General features: G+C 39.8%; 1 protein-coding gene across 3 annotated transcripts; it reads left to right on the forward strand.

Annotated features, from left to right (window-relative positions):
- The first annotated feature begins 729 nt into the window (after window positions 1–729).
- Window positions 730–18,409, forward strand: LOC146238073 (hexokinase-1). Of its 3 annotated transcripts, XM_084684898.1 has the most exons (19): window positions 730–1,102; window positions 2,510–2,672; window positions 4,098–4,246; window positions 4,663–4,782; window positions 4,911–5,006; window positions 5,099–5,198; window positions 5,427–5,610; window positions 6,763–6,918; window positions 7,040–7,273; window positions 7,382–7,686; window positions 8,019–8,167; window positions 8,351–8,470; window positions 8,673–8,768; window positions 9,680–9,691; window positions 10,526–10,625; window positions 10,823–11,006; window positions 13,168–13,323; window positions 13,549–13,782; window positions 17,308–18,409. In XM_084684898.1, the coding sequence occupies exons 1-19, from the start codon at window positions 1,040–1,042 to the stop codon at window positions 17,456–17,458; spliced, it is 2,772 nt and encodes a 923-aa protein (XP_084541024.1). In that variant the 5' UTR covers window positions 730–1,039; the 3' UTR covers window positions 17,459–18,409. The 3 variants fall into 3 exon arrangements, 2 of the variants coding, with proteins under 2 accessions (XP_084541024.1, XP_084541025.1); XR_014740516.1 differs by lacking the exons at window positions 13,549–13,782; window positions 17,308–18,409 and adding an exon at window positions 11,759–12,041 and having other exon boundaries at window positions 13,168–13,258; XM_084684899.1 differs by lacking the exon at window positions 9,680–9,691.
- The last annotated feature ends 1,589 nt before the right edge of the window (window positions 18,410–19,998 follow it).

Below are 19,998 nucleotides of genomic sequence, written 5' to 3' on the forward strand. Positions count from 1 at the left end.
AACACATCCAAGCCAGCTTTAAAAGCTGTAATACTGTATTTGATTTTGTCAGCTACAGATATATCTACTGTTATGACATTCTCAAAATACATCACATGGACATGGTTTTATTAACATCCCCACAACCAGACAACAAATCACTTTTTTGTCCGTTTTTTTACTAATTCATATAATTGAGTTTTTCACAATTTTTGTATCCATTATAGGGAGCGCATGCATCAAAAGTAATCGGTATGTAAAATATATTTTATGATATGTAACTAAATCACAAGACAAGTGGAACTATGGGTGAAGGTCTGATATGTGATTGTGTTAAAATGCCTTTTAATCATTCATCTGTTACTATCTGATGCTAGAACATGAGGCTCAGCCTCACAATTAGATGATGCAGTGAAGAGAGGGATGACATCATCATGTGAGTGCCCTGCCCTCCTGCACGTCCTCCTCTGGGGTGCTGTGACAACGTGACTGACATGCCAGCCGCTCTTGCAGTAAGGAGGGAGAAGATTGACCAATCACTGCCTATTCCTTGTCTCTCTCTCAATCTAACTTCCCCCCTCCTTTCCTTATTCCCCCATGCTATCCTCCACTACTATAGGAAAAGCCCTCAGTCCCCCACCCTCCCCCTCCCCTTAGTAGCTCCAGTCCTAGCCAATCAGAGCGGAAAGTGGGGGCAGGGCTTGACAAACCACCATTCCAGTGCAGCTCTGCTGCATCTCCTGAGAGCTAGCGGGGGCGAGTTGACAGTGCTGAAGAGACACAGGCAGGTCAGGCCTCTTAGTGCGTGTGTGCGGGCACAGACTTAGGCACAGCAACCACTGCTGCATTCTGGTTTTCTCCCACTTTTATCTCATCTTCGAGCACTACTGGAGAGAGGCACAAGCAAGCTTCTGTGCCTGGTTTTTCCTTGTCATTTGGATGAGAAGGAGATAATCGGAGGATTGAGAGCACTGTTGGACAGATAGCAGTTTTTCTTTACCTCCTTTTTTTCTGTCACCTCCCTGAGCGGCTGACAGCCTCTCACGTACGTGCAGGCAGGATGATAGCGGCACAGCTTTTGGCATATTACTTCACTGAGTTGAAGGATGACCAACTCAAAAAGGTAAGTACTGAGTAGCTTTAAACCTTTTGCTGTGGCTCCCCTTTACAATGGAACAGTTGTGTAATGTTAGAGGCCCAATGACAGCAATGAATACTGCCTGCATATCAATATATGCCTGTGGGGCACAACATGCAGGACCAAAGAGGACGGATCTTTTGGAGGACTACATTGAAGCCATGATGTATGTTAATTTGATTTAGCTTCCCATGGGCTTAGCACATCTTCATGAATGTTCAGCTTGATGACTGAATGTCCTTGAGAAAAGGAGATTGTAGTAGTGGTTGTGAGGCAAAGATCCTTGTTAAGGAGCGTTTCCATGGCGTCAGTTGTTTGGGCATCTGAAGCAGGTGTCTGTGAATGGCTGCTGAGCCCTTTTCCTCTCCCTCTCTGCCATCCCCCACCGCCCCCATTATCTGTCCGAGTCTATTCTTTGGTCCTCTTACTCACACTATTGATTTGAGGCCTTATCCTCCCTCTCTCCGTTAGGTTGCATCTCTCACTACTCTTAATCTCTTTAGTGCATTCAAATTTACACATTTTTGTTTTGCTAACGCTCCCTCTCCCTGCCTTATTCTCCATCTTTAAATAAATTGGTTTTACATGCTATCCCACATTGCTTACTGCAATCCTGTTCCACTTAGGCCTAAAAAAACTATTCATTTGTTCCAGAGGAAGAGTTATACCACAATTCAACTAATTTAGATGCTATCACAGATCAGAGCCAACATTGGGTTGACAACAAACTGAAATAAAAATGAAAAATGGCTTTCTGAAATTCCTCTGCAATAAGACTGGTCTTCATCAAAGCTTCAGAATAAAACTCCTGATGCAGGATCAGTCCCTACATATATATACACAATTATATTCATTGTGAGACGGTAAATCCATCATAGATCACCACTTCCTCTCCTCCAATGAATAGATTCATAGGCTGATTCAGTTCACATGTACGAATGTTCAATAATCACATCCTATAAATTAGGGTTATTCCATGAATCCATTATTCCATTTCTGCAACATGACTACAAATCTGGCTTTTGTTACGAACTATACATTTAAAAGGGGAGTATACAGCTCAGTTGTAGAACATTTGACTGCAGATCAACAGGTTGCAGGTTCAAATCTCCGTACTGAACGTCACTTTGGATAACAGTGTCTGGTAAATGAATACATTATCGTTATTGTTAAAAACACTAACATTTGATGTTTGACACACTAGCGCACCGCAGCTAAAGCAAAATGGAAAACACTCAATGATGTCATAGAACAATCTGTGCAATGACATGTCTGTCTTTATTTAGGTAATTATGTATATCTACCTGATCGAGGCCTAATACTGTAGAAATTTATATGACATTGTATATGACAATTGAGCAATTTTCAATTTTCTCTTGTGTTGGTCTTTAGATTGATAAGTACCTGTACTCCATGCGTTTCTCTGATGACACGCTGAAGGACATCATGGCACGCTTCCGGAGGGAGCTTGGGAATGGGCTGGGTCGTGATACCAATCCAACTGCCACAGTGAAGATGCTGCCTACTTTTGTCAGGTCCATACCTGATGGATCAGGTCAGTTCAAGTGTCATGTCGACAAACTGAGAAAATGATATAGAGTAGACTTGAGTGGTAAAATAAACTAATACAATTTATTCTGTGCTGCAACCCACATAATATTGTTTCTCTAAATTATCTATAGAGATACTTGTAATATACTGTAGAGTGCTTTTTAAAAGATTTTACACAAATTCCAATAACTAACTGTGAATTTAAGATTTCAGCGGACATCTGACTATGCTAATGTTTTAAACGGTTATACTGTAACTTGTTGTATAATATAATTAGTTTCCCAAATACATTTTGATTCACCAAATGTGTTATGTATTTATGTATCATACATGTTATATTTACTGCATGTTATATGTTTCTAGAGTTAGCACGTTCAAAGCACTCTCGCTTCACTCCTTTGCTAGCCCTATCCTGCAAAAATGTGCTGAGGTGTTTAAATAGGCCTTTCTGTGACATTAGGCTTTTGTGTGCAACCCCTGCATTTCAACTTGGCAGGGCATGCCATCTACTCAAATTGTTTTGGTCCAGGAGAAAAACAGAAGTATTTGTCTTTGTTTATTCTTTGTATATCTCTGTTATAAGTATTGTTGTATGTTATGCAACTATAATCTTTTTCATGTAGTGGCTATCTGATCATTTACAGAGTAAATTTCTAATTATATGTGTGTGATGTGTGGGTAATAGCAGATTACATTTACAGAAACGTGTGTAGAGTATAGTTTACATTACATACAGTACTGTATGTAAAATACATTTACAACTGAACTGTACAGACAGGCTTTCTCTTACACCTGACATTTGCACCATCCAGCGTCAACATTCCATGTTGGTAAACAATGCCTGTACCAAAATAGCACACTGATTGTCACAAAAAAGCCCACAGAGAGGTATCATATCATAGGGTCAAGCTGTTGTAAGATACCCTAGCCATCTCTCACTTTAAATATAGCCTTTACTTTGCTGAACATGGTGGGGTGCTTAGCAGAACCAAAGGACAAAGTTCAGGCCGTGCTGACATAAGCGACACTTTTGCCATATAATAGTAATTTATCTGTAGGTCTATATTTCAAGATGCTGCTAAATTCAAGACCTAGGCACATATTCTAAGCCCCTCGTGATGCAAGCACTAACTCTAATATATATATATATATATAATGTTGTCCTAGGCAAGAACCCAACAGACTCTGTGTAACAGAGTCTCTAATGTCTCTAATCTAATGTGTTCAAACAGAAAACAATTTTGTTAATTGATCTATCTCCAAGTTAACTAATTTTACCAAAATACACTTAAAGGCTTTGCTTTTGTGCTATTATCTAACTGAATTCTCACTTTTATGCCTGGAAACAAAGTTTTGAAATTACTTGCAAAAACACCAAAGTGCTTATGCTGTCAATCATTTACCTATAATTTTATCTACCATCTGACAGAGAAGGGAGATTTCATTGCTTTGGACCTGGGAGGTTCAAACTTCCGTATCTTGCGTGTGAAGGTGACACATGACAAGAAGCAACCTGTTCAGATGGAGAGCCAAGTTTATGAGACCCCAGATGACATTATCCATGGCAGTGGGACGCGGGTAAACAACCAAGCACCACCTAACACTCTTCTCTCCATCATTTACACTAAGAGTGCTACTGATATTTTTCACAGACGGTTGAAGTGGGTGTGACATGAGATACCATTGACATCTCCTGAACCTGCAAAAAGCTGCCTATATGTCAATGAGGATATTATGATTGATTACACTATGTGATTGGAAGAGAAAAATGATAAAAAAAACTAGTTTGACATCAATTGGGGATAAAACAATTAGAAATCCGTCAAGTCAACTACAATATTGTCAGTGAATGGATGACTAATTATCTTTCCTGTGATTAGAACAAATGACGACCTGACTGGTTTGACTATGTACATACTGTGGTATAGGTTTGCAACTGATAATGTGAGAATCTGTCTTTCTGCTCGATGTAAGAATTGTGTTATGTTTTGTAGCTCTTTGACCATGTAGCAGATTGTCTGGGGGACTTCATGGAGAAGCAAAACATCAAGGATAAGAAACTACCAGTGGGATTCACATTCTCCTTTCCCTGTGCTCAAAGCAAACTGGATGAGGTAAAGGTTTATAGCACTAATTAACTGCCTTAACATTTTCCCCTCAGTGAAAAAACATTGTTGATTTATTGATGCCAAAGTGGACAAAATCTTCAAGACATCCTGGATGACGCTTTGCTGTTTTAAAGGCTGTCTTGGTAACTTGGACCAAAAAGTTCAAAGTCAGTGGCGTGGAAGGAATGGATGTGGTTAAGCTTTTGAACAAAGCAATCAAAAAGCGAGGGGTGAGTGTGTCCTTTACAACCATATGAAGACCTGTACCCTGAGCTTTCCTAATTTTGTTTAGCTCAAAACAAAACAATGTTGTGATTTTAAGGACTATGAGGCAGACATCATGGCAGTGGTCAATGACACAGTGGGAACAATGATGACTTGTGGATTTGATGACCAGCGCTGTGAAGTAGGCATCATCATAGGTAAGGATGCACAGTTCCATAATCACAATTTCAAAAATATATTATTCCTTCAGGCTGCCTGAGGGAATGAATTGTGATGAAACAGAAATTAACCGTACAAACTTTAACAACCTTTGACATTATTTTTGAAAACTTCTGCAGGTCTTCGAAGAAGGCAGGTAGGTAATGGAAGGGGATGCTCCTAACATGTGGAAGCTAATGCAGTGCTATTGGTATGGTTTCTTACAGGTACAGGTACCAATGCCTGCTACATGGAGGAGTTGCGCCACATTGACCTGGTGGAGGGGGATGAGGGCCGCATGTGCATCAACACAGAGTGGGGTGCCTTTGGGGATGACGGGTCCCTTGAAGACTTGCGCACAGAGTTTGACCGTGAGATAGACCGGGGCTCTGTCAACCCTGGGAAACAGCTGTAAGTTTCAAAGACTCGCAGCTTTTGCTAAGGAAGTTATAGTATGTGTTTATGGTATTTACTATTTCAATGCCCCCTATGTTCGATGCTCCTTAAAGCTTAAGCTTGTTCATGGTCAGGTTAACATCAACCCTTAAGGCCTTTGCACACTGAGTCCAAAATTCGTATCCGAAATGTTCGCATGTAAAAAAAAAAAAAAAACAACCTCACTGTATGTCAATCGCGCTTGCACACTGCCTCCAAAGCTTTTGTTCGTCAAAAAAAAGTTCGGATCGGGTTCGATTTTCTGCGTTTTTTGCATCCGTAGCCAGCATTTTGATAGATTTTTTTGTAATTCAGAGCCACCGTACAAGCGAACGACAACATCCAAAATAGCGTTTGACCATAGTTGCGTCCGACAAGTTGATACACTTGGTTTCGCAGCACAGAGCACTGTATGACAAGAAAAGTGTGGATTATAAAGACAAAGGGTGTACGAAGGTTTATATACTATTGTGTTCAAGTTAGCTAAACAATAGCTTGTTGCTAATGTCAGTCTTTCATTCGTTGTCAAGAGTGATAACGTCGTCCCAACCAGGGTGTATTCATTCAGTTGCTAGTATACTTGTACTTTTAATAGAATACATGCAATGCCCTGGTCACCTAAATGACTGCAATAAACTACATAACAATATATCTGTTAAATTATAATATGACATTAGATAATCAAACTGATCCACTGACATTCTGGGGTCAATTTTAAATTTCTCCGGATAATTTCTGAGCTCCTTGATAAGGGAGATGAAACTCTCCTTCCTCTCTTTTTTTTTTCGCAAACGTTATACGCATCGGACTCAGTGTGCAAGGTGTCTGTGCGTGACGAATTTTAGGCTGACGAATACGAAAAAAACGCATACGAAAATTTCGGACTCAGTGTGCAATGGCCTTAACACTTAATGTTAACACTAACCTGAAGTTATGTGTAACACTCATGAAATCAGACAACTTAGCCTACATTTTCCCAATACTGCTATTACTGTAAATATTGGGCTGAATTGTGTCATTTCCGAGCTAGGTTATGATCGAGTTTGGCATTAGCATGAGTAAACATGAGTTAAGAGGACATGTGTCCTTTGGTTTACTTACAAGTGATAAACTTAATTGTCTGGTCAGGTTTGAAAAAATGGCCAGTGGGATGTACATGGGAGAACTGGTCCGTCTCATCCTGGTCAAGATGGCCAAGGAAGGGTTGCTGTTTGAGGGACGGATAACCCCTGAGCTTTTGACAAAGGGGAAAATTGAAACAAAGCACGTTTCCGCCATTGAGAAGTAAGTACAGTGTGCACCGAGGGTCCACACTTTCATTGTGTCAAACATCAGCTGTGACGATCTGCCAACAAACGCTTTGGAGTTACATCTTTTACGTCCTTTATCCATCCTGCTATTCCAGGAGCAAAGAGGGCTTGAGAAAGTGCATGGAGATCTTGACAAGACTGGGGGTAGAGCCTTCTCAGGAAGACAGCGTTGCCGTGCAGCATGTCTGCACCATTGTGTCGTTCCGCTCAGCTAACCTCATTGCAGCAACCCTGGGTGGCATCCTTTACCGTCTGAAGGAAAATAAGGGCATACCTCGTCTGCGCACCACTGTGGGCATTGACGGCTCACTCTATAAGATGCACCCACAGTGAGTAAACAAGTAATCATGTCACAAGTTGGTACATGACTGAAAAACTTCCATGACTGTACGCTCCAAAATTTACCAATCCCCACCCACATTCCTGTCTCCCTACAGATATTCCCGACGTCTCCACAAGACAGTGCGGCGTTTGGTGCCTGATTCTGATGTGCGATTCCTCTTGTCTGAGAGCGGTAGTGCCAAGGGTGCCGCCATGGTGACAGCAGTGGCATATCGTTTGGCTGACCAGACACGGCAGATCGCACAGACGTTGGCAGAGTTCCGTTTGAGTAAGGCCCAGCTATTGGAGGTAAAGAAGAGGATGAGGACGGAAATTGAGAATGGCCTTGGGAAGAATACTCACAAGGATGCAACCGTTAAGATGCTGCCCACTTTCGTCCGCAGTACACCTGATGGAACAGGTGACATGTTGAGGGAAATGAAAAATTAATGGAATTATGAAGCTATTTTGAAGTAATTTCTGTTGAGATCAGTTGAGGGAAAAGTTGGAAAAGTTAAATATTGTACTTTTTTTGTTTTTAGGCATTTTTTTTACACTTTTACACTTTCTTATCCAACTGTGATCCTTCTGTTTAACAAACTGTTTCCCAATTGCCTTCCATAATCTAGAAACAGGCCAATTAAGGTCACAGACCTCATGCAATTCAATCCCATTTCAAACCAGAAACCAAATGCCCTAAATAGTCATGCAGTATTTGTTGGCTCTTGCTTAACACTTGTTCCTTTCTTGCAGAAAATGGAGATTTCTTGGCTCTGGATCTTGGAGGGACAAACTTCCGTGTTTTGCTGGTCAAGATCCGCAGTGGAAAGAGGCGTACAGTAGAGATGCATAACAAAATATATGCAATTCCCATTGAGGTCATGCAGGGCACAGGAGAGGAGGTACTTAGTTACTAAGTAGTCATACCCTTCCATTTAGCAACAATCCTGTTGCAGTCTAACAAACTGTATCAGAATGTACATTTTAAAAAGGCCCTTTGCTCAGTGGCACATACATAGCCTCAGTTAAATGTCTCAAAACCAGATTCCAACATAATAAGACAACTTTTATATTTCCCCCCTCAGCTCTTTGACCATATTGTGTACTGCATCTCTGATTTCCTGGACTACATGGGTATGAAGAGTGCCCGTCTACCTCTTGGATTCACCTTCTCCTTTCCCTGCCATCAGAAAAGCCTGGATGCAGTAAGACCAAACTAATAACTAACTACAATTTGATTTGCTATAAGCCAAATATTTGTAATGGAAGCCCCTATCCCACACAGGTTAAGGCTATGAGCAACTATATTTGTTAGTCTGCATTATTGACATGGTACTGGTACTACACAGTGATTACACAATACTACTGGTGCATATATTGTTATGATTTAATAATAATGTTTCTTAGGGTATCCTCGTGAACTGGACCAAAGGCTTCAAAGCCACTGACTGTGAGGGTGAAGATGTAGTGGAGCTTCTGAGGGAGGGAATAAAAAGAAAAGAGGTAAGAGAAGAAAACTAAAAAAAGAAATGTATAAGAGGACTTATTATGAGTTGTAAAGGGATGTGAAATTCCGGACATTATGAAAATTTTCTGGAATATTTTCATGGGAATTATTTTTTATTTTTTCTAAGCAAGGTAAACAAGGTATTCAATATAGGTGTAACCCTAACCATAAGCCAGTTTTTTCAAATATTGTTGCAAAAAAAGAAAACAAAAAAGACTAGCAGCACAGTAAAAACAGCCCTATAGTGTTTAATGGGAATTCAGTCAAATGCATCCTTTCATCACATTAACTGTTATTTCCTTCACCACGACATATCTTAGCATCTCTCACCCTACTGAAGGCAATGAAACTTAGTTTCTGTAAAGTTGATCTGTTAAAATGTCCCTTCATTTGTACTTTTTACAAGGCTAATAAACATATAACTTGAAATGCTATCTTCTTCAGATGAATGTATCTGTCGATGTTAATTATAACTATTATAAATATTGAAACAATACATAGATAATCTTGTTTCAAGATTGGTAGCTTTCAAATGCCATCTTCGTCACACTTGTCACTGTCTTGCAAGACAACAACATGCTAAATCAAACTAAGATGAGATCTTGATTTAGTATGCTATTGATCATAATGCAGAAACAATTATATATGTAACAAGGCTTGTTTTATCAAACCATTACTTGTATGTCTGCATGAGATGCAGTACATCCAAAATTATCCAATAAATCCTATTAAATTCATGAAACTTTCTGTAAATTCAAAAATATTCACTGAAATTCCCATGGAAAGTTTCCATCTTATTCCTGTGCTAATCCAACACCAACGTTACTTTATAGACAAGACATTTCATACTTCCAGTTTCTACAGTAACACAGTTTTTCAGGTTATTCTATTGATTGTATCTCTTTAGATGGAGGAGCCGGTAGGTATTAATTGAGTAGGAATTATCTGAAATTGCAGGTAAAGCAGAGCTGTTGTGCTGAGATGTGGATAAAATAGCATGTATTTCTAACGAGAAGAAACACAATAATAAAGGCAACCTTTCTTGACATGCTTTAAAACTTTTTTTGTGAGATTGTGAAATCGTTGTGACTACTTTTAGAACTTTCATATATCAGAAATGTCTATCATTTGGTGGCAAAATTGGTAACCTTGGAAACAAATGGTATCTACCCGTTTGTGTGATTTGTGTTTATAGGCAAGTATAGACTACAGCGGGTCTGTGTGTGGGTCAGTGGGTTGTATTGCGCTTGAAGTGTTATTTGAAAACCAACATTTGCCATTCAATGGCATTCACAACAATGAAGTCTCTTTGACAACTGGGGGCAGGTCTGGTTGTAGAAATTTGATAATTTGCACCAAAAAACATTTTTATAAAAAAAACACAAATTCCATGAGTCATAGCTTTTAGTGGTAGGAAGCACTTCCATTGTGAATGGCTTGAAATGCTGCATTTTGGTGAATCCTTCATTTTTGTTAATGCTAATGTCAATTGTGCTGTGGGTTTTGGTATGTTTGATTAATGCTGCAGTGTTCATGCAATATTTGTTTTTGCAATGCCACATGTTTCTTTTTTGTTAACGCTGCTGTGTTAATGTAGTTCTGTTAGCCTTTGCTTCGCTAATGTTTTTGTGTTGTAGCCTATAAATATAATATTTGTGTAAATATAAAAATTCTTATTTACACAGGTTTGCTTTAGAAAATAAATGCTCATATTGTATCCTTACAGTTGTACTTATGGACATATTGCCTATAGGAATTTGACCTAGATGTTGTAGCAGTTGTGAACGACACAGTGGGGACGATGATGACCTGTGCATACGAGGAGCCCACTTGTGAAGTTGGACTTATTGCAGGTAAAATGCTTTTCTACTTACTCCTAGTCATGTAGCCATGCAGTACAACACAATAGAAAACATATTTAAACCCTAAATTAGCCATTTCCTCAAAATCTTTATGTACTGTAAGTATACTCACCTGGAAGCATCAGAAACACAACAACTTTGATTTTAATATGGCTGCCATGTCTGTGACATTGTGTGCTTCCTATTAGGGACTGGCAGTAACGCATGTTACATGGAGGAGATGAAAAATATTGAAACGGTGGAAGGAGATGTGGGCCGTATGTGTGTTAACATGGAGTGGGGAGCCTTTGGAGACAATGGTTGCCTTGACGATATCAGAACACAGTACGACCGTGCTGTGGACGAGAACTCACTGAATGAAGGCAAACAGAGGTAAACTTCCAATCTCAGTGGCGGCTGGTGAAAATTATTCTAGGTGGGGCTGTGAAATATTCAGTCAATTCGGTAACCATCCTAATACAATTGAACACCAACTGCATGATACGAGTTCTCTGTGAAATTGAAATTTTGTAATTAATTCACACATATAGGCAAATGTCCACATTTGTGGACTATAAATATCATTACACTCAGTTCAGAAATATTGAAAACCACAGACATCTGGGCACTTGAGCCACTCTCCCTGGTATTATTAGGAAACACAACACAACTATTACTGTAAAACTATATATTAAGGATTTATAAATGAATTTAACACAATCAATTATCTTTGATAGAACGTGCCTGTTCTTATCCACTTCTTCGTTGTTTCTCCTCACCTCAATCCGGTGACCTTCGTCCAGTTGCATAGTGATTGTCTCTGCCTAGCATGGCAAGCTTGATTGTATTCTCCTTGTGTGCCCTTGTGCACTTGTTTTGTTTTCTCAGATAAATGTTTAATGTCCTTAACTCCTGTAACAGTCCATGCTGTATCTGTTCCAAATGTTATAAAAAGCAAGCACGGGAAGCAAAATAAGGCATTGACATGACTGCATCCAGCTAGCCAGGCCTTTCTGTTGTAGCTTACCAATCGTAGGAGAAACCTCTGTGTATGATTTACCTCTACCTCTCCTTTTTCGCTCGCCTGTTGTGTAATTTTGATGTCAGGTTGGGCAAACTCTTTATTTTTATTTTCTCCACTAAAGTTCTCCTCTCAAAAGGATTTTGGAGAGGATATCTGACAGAATTTGAGAAATGAGAACGTCTGAAGTCCGGTCCGGAGTCATTCATTTTCAATAACGTTAAGTAGGCCCTACAGTGGCAAAATCACCTCTATACTCTAACTCTGCTTCAGGCATCATTTTTGAGGACGCTGATTGGCTAAATATGTGTTTCTTGTTAACAACAGTCAGCAATTCACCTATCGCCTGCAGGTTGGTAGGCGTTTCGATGGGCGCTTTTTCTGGCGCCCCAGATGTCGAGCATGAAGTAAATGGATCCAAAAACAGAATTTTTGTATATATATACACACACACACACACAACACTTTATTGTGATTTTTTAACACAAGTCAAGGAGTAGTTATTGTTTAGAAAATATATTACATGAAAAACTAAAATCTAAAACATTTCACCAGGGAGGGCGGCGCCCTAGCACCCTCTATTGACCAGCCGCCACTGTCCAATCTGTTAATGTTAACTACATAACCGCGTTGGTTATATTGTTACTCTAGGCCAGTGTTTCTCAAACCTTTTCAGACCAAGGACCATTTGGCCAATAAATAAAACTAGCTAAATAGTAAGCTATATCTCCGGAACAACAGGCCTCCAGACCTGGCGCCATACAATTGTTAGCGGCACATGATTTTCTAACGGATAATGTAGGCTATTCTGCTAACTATAATTTCCACTAAGAATAATAAATACAAGTTTTGAGACTGCTTAACGATCCGAGTGTTAATCAAGCGCGGACCAGACGTTGTAAATATTCTAGCCCAAACCTAAGATATATGGGTTTGATGTGATGCAGATAGGGATTTCCACACAAAATGTTTGGCCATTATTTGAGCGCAAAATCGTTTTGGGAGATTTATGTAAAATAAACAGCCGTTTTTCAACTGGTAAAACCTTGTCTCACAGTGCCATCACTCCGGCCCTGCTCACATCCATCCTCCCTGACGTAGTTACGGTTGGGCCGCCTGGCCCAGCAATCGGTAGCCTATCTGAGAAAACTTTTTAGAAAAGACGGGCTATGGACCCAACCAACTCTATTTGGAAGGGGAGAATTCCCTCACATGGTACAACCAGAGAGGCTCTGGTACAACCCATGCTGAGGCTGCGATGTCAGAATGCGGAACGTGTGTAGCCCATTTTAATAGGCTACTACTGACTGTGTTTTCTTCGTTCTGAGTTGTATGTCAGAAATATCGCAATAATTTACTTGTGACCGTCGCGGACCACTACGGGGGCAGTGGCGGACCACCAGTGGTCCGCGGACCACACTTTTGAGAACGACTGCTCTAGGCTATTACTTAGGACCTTAATGATATGGATTAATAGAGCATGTTTAGTTGGGGTTAAAATTAATAACTTTATTTCCCACGGTTGTGTCATAGGTATGAGAAGATGTGCAGTGGTATGTACCTAGGTGAGATTGTGAGGAATATCCTGATTGACTTGACCAAGCGTGGGTTTCTTTTCCGGGGACAAATCTCTGAAACTTTAAAGACCAGGGGAATCTTTGAGACCAAGTTTCTGTCCCAGATAGAGAGGTAGGTACACATTAGTGTAGTACTTTTTATTTTGCACGAAACAGTTTTGTGAAAAAGAGAATAAAAAGAATTCCTCTTTACATTGCAAGTAAAGATGCACAGAAACGGCCCATTTAGCAAAATGCACACAATGAAAATTGACTTAATGAACATTGACTTCATCAACCAACTTGACAGACCAGTTTCTCATACATCGTACTTAACGTCTCATCTTCTTCATCACAGCGATCGTCTGGCCTTGCTGCAGGTCAGGGCGATTCTGCAGCAGCTCGGGCTGGACAGCACGTGTGATGACAGTATTATTGTCAAGGAAGTGTGTGGCACAGTGTCCCACCGTGCAGCTCAGATCTGCGGAGCTGGAATGGCCGCCGTGGTGGATAAGATTCGTGAGAACAGAGGCCTGGACCACTTGGACATAACCGTGGGGGTGGACGGTACCCTCTACAAACTGCATCCCCAGTGAGTAATTAGTATTTGTACTGACCACATTCAGTACGTCTCTCAGTTCCAAATGTATGTTTTTCTGTCAGAACAGAGGCGTCATTTTAAAATAAATACTAGCATGGCTTCTAAATGGCCATTCTTTTTATACTAATTATTCAGTGATCCAGTACAGAAGCTAAGCTTACATGGCTGAAACCAGTAAGTGTATAATGAACCATGTTTGAGATGAACTGCTTTAGTCATATCTGAGGAGGAACCCTAATAAAACTAACCCTAATGTTTTTGTTAGTATTGTTATTATTAGAGATCCTCCGGTAGAAGGGAACCTATTGTTTTTGTTAGTATTCTTCTGATTATTATTATTATTAGGGTTCCTCCGGTAGGAGGTAACTTATTTTGGTTGGTATTCTTATTATTAAGGTTCCTCCGGTAGGAGGGAACCTATTGTTTTTGTTAGTATCCTTCTTATAATTTTTCTTCTCCTTGCGCCCCAATATCTCAAAAGGTCCCTGGTCATACATTTTCTAATTTGGCACATTGATACTACAGCCAAATGGGCACCCCCACACCAAATATGGGCCACATTGGACCATAGGGGGTGCCACAGGCCACACCCAAAAGTCAAATTTTCAAAGTGATGGCATTTCCACCCCATTTCTCCAATTCTTCTGGAACTTGGTGTGCATGCCTCATTTTTCATGAGGAACAAAAAAGCCTCAAGGGCCCATAAGATCCGCCATGATGGATTTTCCTGTACAGAGATAATTTTGGAAAACCTTAAAAATTCCTCTTCTCTTGAACCAAAGGTCTAATTGACAAATTTTGTACAGATATGTATCATTGACATATTTACTTAAGACAATTGAATCAAATACAAAATGGCTGAAAGGGGTGTATTTATGTAAATGTCCACATTGCCTCAATATGTTTGTGTCACCAAATCAAATTAATTTTTGAAGGATGGTTCAAACCTAATATGCTTCAAGGTGACACACCCCTGAAGTACCATGCAAAGTTTCACATTGATATGTCAAAATATGACTGAATTACAGCTGTTTGAACTTGGACCAAATCTGAAAATGCTCGCCATTGGATAAACTGCTTTTTTATTATCCAGTTACTGAACTTTCCGTACTCCATGTCTGGGAATGGATCAATTGTCTGAGATTTTGTGCTGGTTAGCAAAGGATTGTAGGTTCAAAACCAGTCACAGGCATAGTTTTTTATTTTTTATTCTGACAAAACGGTTCCTAGTATTCCAATCAATCCTGCAGTTGTAAAACATAGCAATGCGTGTTTAATTGAGCCCATCACAACATTTACATTTAGTCATTTAGCACAACAACATTTAGCACAACAACACAACACTCAGCCAGGTTCACCACAGTAGCTTGCTACTTGTAGTCTATGAATGCTAGGCATGATTTGAAATTCCCTTCCATGACAAGTTATGGCACTCCAAACAACCTATTTTTTTGTTACTATGAGTAAGTTATTCTTTACAGCAGCAACCCAGTCATCCCGTTGTCCCGTTTTTATAGGACATGTACAAGCAGTTTCAACTTTGGTGAGTGCTGAATCTAACAACACTTACCACAGGAGAAACGGCTTACTTTTTTATACAGTAACTGATCATGACAATATTCAGCACTGAGAATAGCTCAATGGGCTGGGATGGTGACCTGTAAAGTATAAGGTAGTAGGTTAGAATCTAGCCAATATCTTTTGGCCTGTCCTAATTTTGATTATCTGTTTAGTAGGGCTGTGAAAAATAACGCGTTAATGCGTTATGATTAAATTACAGGATTAATTCGTAATTTTTGTTTAACGCATTTAACGTAATATAACCACAATTCCACCATCTGCAACTTCTGGATGAGAAGTTTGTGTTCCAAAAAAACTAAGATGGAACATCCAATAAAATATAATAGTGATATGCACACTCTGGGAAGACGTTATCGCTCTGGATAAGAGCGTCTGCTAAACTACTGAATGCTATCGTTTCACCGAAGCAATACCAGCCTAAAGTAATCTATACCACCTCAACGTGAAGCATGCGTTGGTCGGCGAGGGGAGTAAGTGCCGCCGCTCCCATAACGCCCACTACGCGCTGTGCTTGGGGAACCAAGTTCAGAGGGGGCACCAAAAAATTGCCATCTGAAAAATCATAGTTATTATAATTATAATGCCAATATTATTTCAGTAGGCCTATATAAATATTACGCACCTTTTAGGTATGTATATCACAAAACAGGCAAAACAAGAGATATATTTAATTGCTCAAAAAACGTTACGATGGTGCCCCCCCCCCCACACACACAAAAAAACAAATACACACTCAACTTTCCAAGCTGCCTTTCCTATCTCAGTGGCCTGACGAACTTTGACAGTAGGCTCGGTAAACTTTTCGAAAAAGACAAGGGGGGGGGGGGCATCATAAAGGAATTATGCGTAGGCCACCAAAATGGCTAGCGGCGGCACTGAGGGGAGTTCAAGTAGAATGCGCCAAACCACCCTCACTGAACAGCGTAGGGCCCTCACTAAGTCTGCCTGTGACAAGCACAGTTGCCAAATATATTGCAAAAAGCTGTAGACCGATTGATATTGTTGAGGACGAGGGGTTCACCAAAGTTTTGCGAATAGCAACGGGTGACTTGAGCATCAAGGTAGGCCTACCGCAAAATCAAAGACGCACACTAATGACAAATTCGGAAAATCGGTAATAGCCTGTGTAATTAATCATTATTAATCCACAGAAACTTGTGATTAATTTGATTAAAATGTTTAATCATTTCACAGCTCTACTGTTTAGTTAAACAGGATGACATCATTCTGAAATACCATGCACAATTTCATGCAATTTCACCTTGAAATGTCACAGTTTCTTAACCTTTGTCCCAAAGCTGACCAAATCTAATACTCTGGCCTTTCTATTCATACAATCTCAACAGTTGTTGTGTAGCAGAGAGGATAGAGAAGACTGACTTGTAACCTTTTGTTCATGAGTTCAAATCCCCATTCAGCCTGTTGTTGACCAAACATGAAGTAGTTTTGCTCTCTTGTTGTCCAACTCTTGACCTTTTACAATGTATATTTTGCCATTTTGTGGAGGAACCTGCATCGCTGCTTGCAGCTATATTTTTTAAGTTAGAACTGGAACACATTGGTCTGCCGCTGTCTCTGAAGTTGATACCTTTTGTACCAAAAAGCATACCAACTTGCATACTGTGAAATGTTACTGTATGTAGAGCATCATCATAACCCTAAAAAATAAATAGCTGTGAGCCACTCAAGCCAATACATTGTTTGCCACCGGTGGAAAGAGACACAAAGTTAGCAAGTGAAGAGGTGGTATATTAAAGAGGAGCTATATAAGATCACTACCCTGCATATGATGTCTCAAAAAAAGAATACCAGATTCCCAATAAATGACTCAAATGATCAACTAAATTGAACTCTTAGATGTGTCCATGGAAAAGTTCTCTATGAGTTCTATTCTGACCCTGTGACTCTACATTTTTATCCTCCCATCCCCTTCAGCTTCTCACGGATTTTCCATCAGACAGTCAAGGAGCTTGCACCCAAATGTGATGTCAACTTCCTGTTGTCAGAGGATGGGAGTGGCAAGGGGGCAGCCCTGATCACTGCAGTGGGCTGTCGCCAGAGAGAAGAGGAAAAGCAGCAGCTCTAAGCTGACCTGACCGTGTCACCCCTGGAAACAATCTGCTGCTTCAACTTTTCCTAACCTGCTACATGGCCCTTTCCTCCATCTCCCTATAGCCCTACCACTGGCAGCCGTGACTCCACCTCTGCCCAACCTGTCTCATGCCCCAGCCAGGGAGACAGTCCACATTTGGATTTAATTTACAGATTTAACTTTTATTTATTTACCAGTGGGTTTTTTTATTTCAATATTTTTTTATTTTCCTCAATAGATTGTTGTCAAGTATCCGATAAATCCTAACTCTCTAAGTGCAATATTTGTGTATTAATTTTGTATAGAGGGAAAGACAGTATTGTATTATTTAGGAGGCTACATTAGATCTCTGAATTTTGTTTTATGTGTGGACAACACACTTCAAATTATCTGTACTTTTCATATGCAAGTGAATAAAATATATATTTGAGGGGAGATGCCCTTATTGAACTAGTTGCTTAAGCCAGAAGAACCTTCTCCTAAAGGGCTTGATGCGGAGGGGGCTGAATACAGGAGTCACGGCTGTAAAATCATCCTCATTTTACATGTCACAAACTCACGTTATGTACTAATAATCCTTATTTTGTCAATGCAATGTAATTGAAGTAATGCACCTTTCACAAAACCACCCTCCATAGGAGCTGGGAGAATCAAGCCTCTCGGTTAAAGTATAAGCCTATCTTGTTGCTCTATGTGAACTACTATACTTAAAATGTTGTGTTTAATCCTACCACTATTTGTGTGCACAAAGAATAAATGTTTATTGGGCCCTAAGAAATGAGTTGATACTCAGCGCTTTTGTGTGTATTTGTTGCATTGTCTGTGAGTCCTACTGTAAGATGAACTGTAGTTATGTCCAAAGCAGTATGAAGAATGCATGCCACATCATAGGTGTGTTCAAAACAGTGACCTGGGTTCATTAAATTATATTTTGTTGTGCAAAAATCCCTGGTGAGAAGTCTCTTTTCTGAATATAAGAACTGAGCAGGATGGGCTGATGTAAGTGCAAAAATTATGGCATGCTATTAGGGCCAAAAGTGTAAATTAATGTTCGTGTAGACGTTAAATTTAAACGTGTTTTTAACGTTTGTACATGTCTGGACCATCTATGCTTCCATAATATTGGTTGGCGTCAACATACCCACCCCTTTTAGATGTTGGGACCAACATAGCCACCCCCTTTTTGACATAGTGTCTGCATTAGGCTGTACGTAGTCCTACTGTGATCATGTGGGCTCTTAGGTAGCTATCTTTTAGCATTTGGGACAGTTCATTTGAGTGGGGGAGACCAACTTGTGCGGTTTATCCTGTATCACACTCCAGTCCAGTAGGTGACGGAAATGCACCTATTTATAGATGCTACCTACGACACTTCTAAATAGAACGCCACCATATTCATGACCAATCTCGCCCAGTATGGCTGCTCAAACTGCCCATTTGAATGAGAGAGAGGCAGAGATAACTTGAGAAAATTTCAATTTTTCGCTCTGATCCTTATTTGTTACCCCTAGTTCTCTTTTGTCACTTATTATCTTCCCCAGGCTTGCCCCAATTGGCTTTCCATGACAGAGCTATAAACATTTATCTTGTGCATAACCCCTCCCCATACAGTGGGGATATATTGAAGCTTTTCAAGAGTACAGGTGCCTATCAATAAGCTGTGGCTGGATGTCTGAATGACGTGAAAAAGTGGCACCTGGCCACCAAGGACTTAAATTTAATCATGGGAAATTTAAGTATTATTTAAAAAAAATCAAATGTATGATTTTGGTGGTTGTCGACTAGGTAGCGAGTTGTTAGCTAAGTGGCTAACAGCTGGCTAGCACTCATCTTAGTGCCACTTAGTTCACTGCTATCATCTGTCATTAATCTGGACAATGTTCTTTAATGTTAGATGCAGGGCTTGACATTAACTTTTTGAGGCACTTACGTTCCATGCACAAAAGTCACTTGTTCGAGACCTTTAAATAGCCTGACCTATTGAAGCGGGCAAAACTAGCCTGGTTAATGGAGGTCGCTTTCTCAGGCAAATGACAAATGAAACAGGCTCAGTTAAAGAAATCCAAGATTCTGTCTGTCTTCGGCAGAAGGCATCTTCTACAAAAAGCAGTCCTCCCTAACGTTTTTGGTGTAGAATGGAGAGACAGGGTTTTTCCTGGGTCAAAATAGGTCTTCGGTGCTCCAAAAAAATGTATGTATGTATGTATGTATGTATGTATGTATGTATGTATGTATGTATATATATATATATATATATTCTTTTTTTTTTCTTCTAATTAATGTATTTATTTCCAGGTGTTTTGTAACCGTTTTGATCTCGTTTTATTTTGATCTTGATAGGCTACGCATTCTGTAGCAAATAATAAAAATAAACCCACTTTTTATTAATAAAAACTACTTCGGCATAATAATGCACCTAAAATACAAACCTGAGAAAGGGCAGCAATCGCTATCGAATCAACAGACGTGCAATTTGACTATCAGGGGAAGAATACAAACAACGAAAATCACCAGTTAACTTGATTTAAATTTGC

The sequence above is a fragment of the Hypomesus nipponensis genome, chromosome 21 (genome assembly GCF_054491055.1).
Source record: "Hypomesus nipponensis isolate SF chromosome 21, ASM5449105v1, whole genome shotgun sequence".
Taxonomy (NCBI): Eukaryota; Metazoa; Chordata; class Actinopteri; order Osmeriformes; family Osmeridae; genus Hypomesus; species Hypomesus nipponensis.

Bases quoted from the DNA above. Each gene is read 5' to 3' on its own strand.
- LOC146238073 (XM_084684898.1), top strand. From the start codon at position 1,040: ATGATAGCGGCACAGCTTTTGGCATATTACTTCACTGAGTTGAAGGAT. The intron at 7,274-7,381 runs GTGAGTAAACAA...GTCTCCCTACAG, and splicing joins CTCTATAAGATGCACCCACA to ATATTCCCGACGTCTCCACA. The intron at 11,007-13,167 runs GTAAACTTCCAA...GTTGTGTCATAG, and splicing joins CTGAATGAAGGCAAACAGAG to GTATGAGAAGATGTGCAGTG.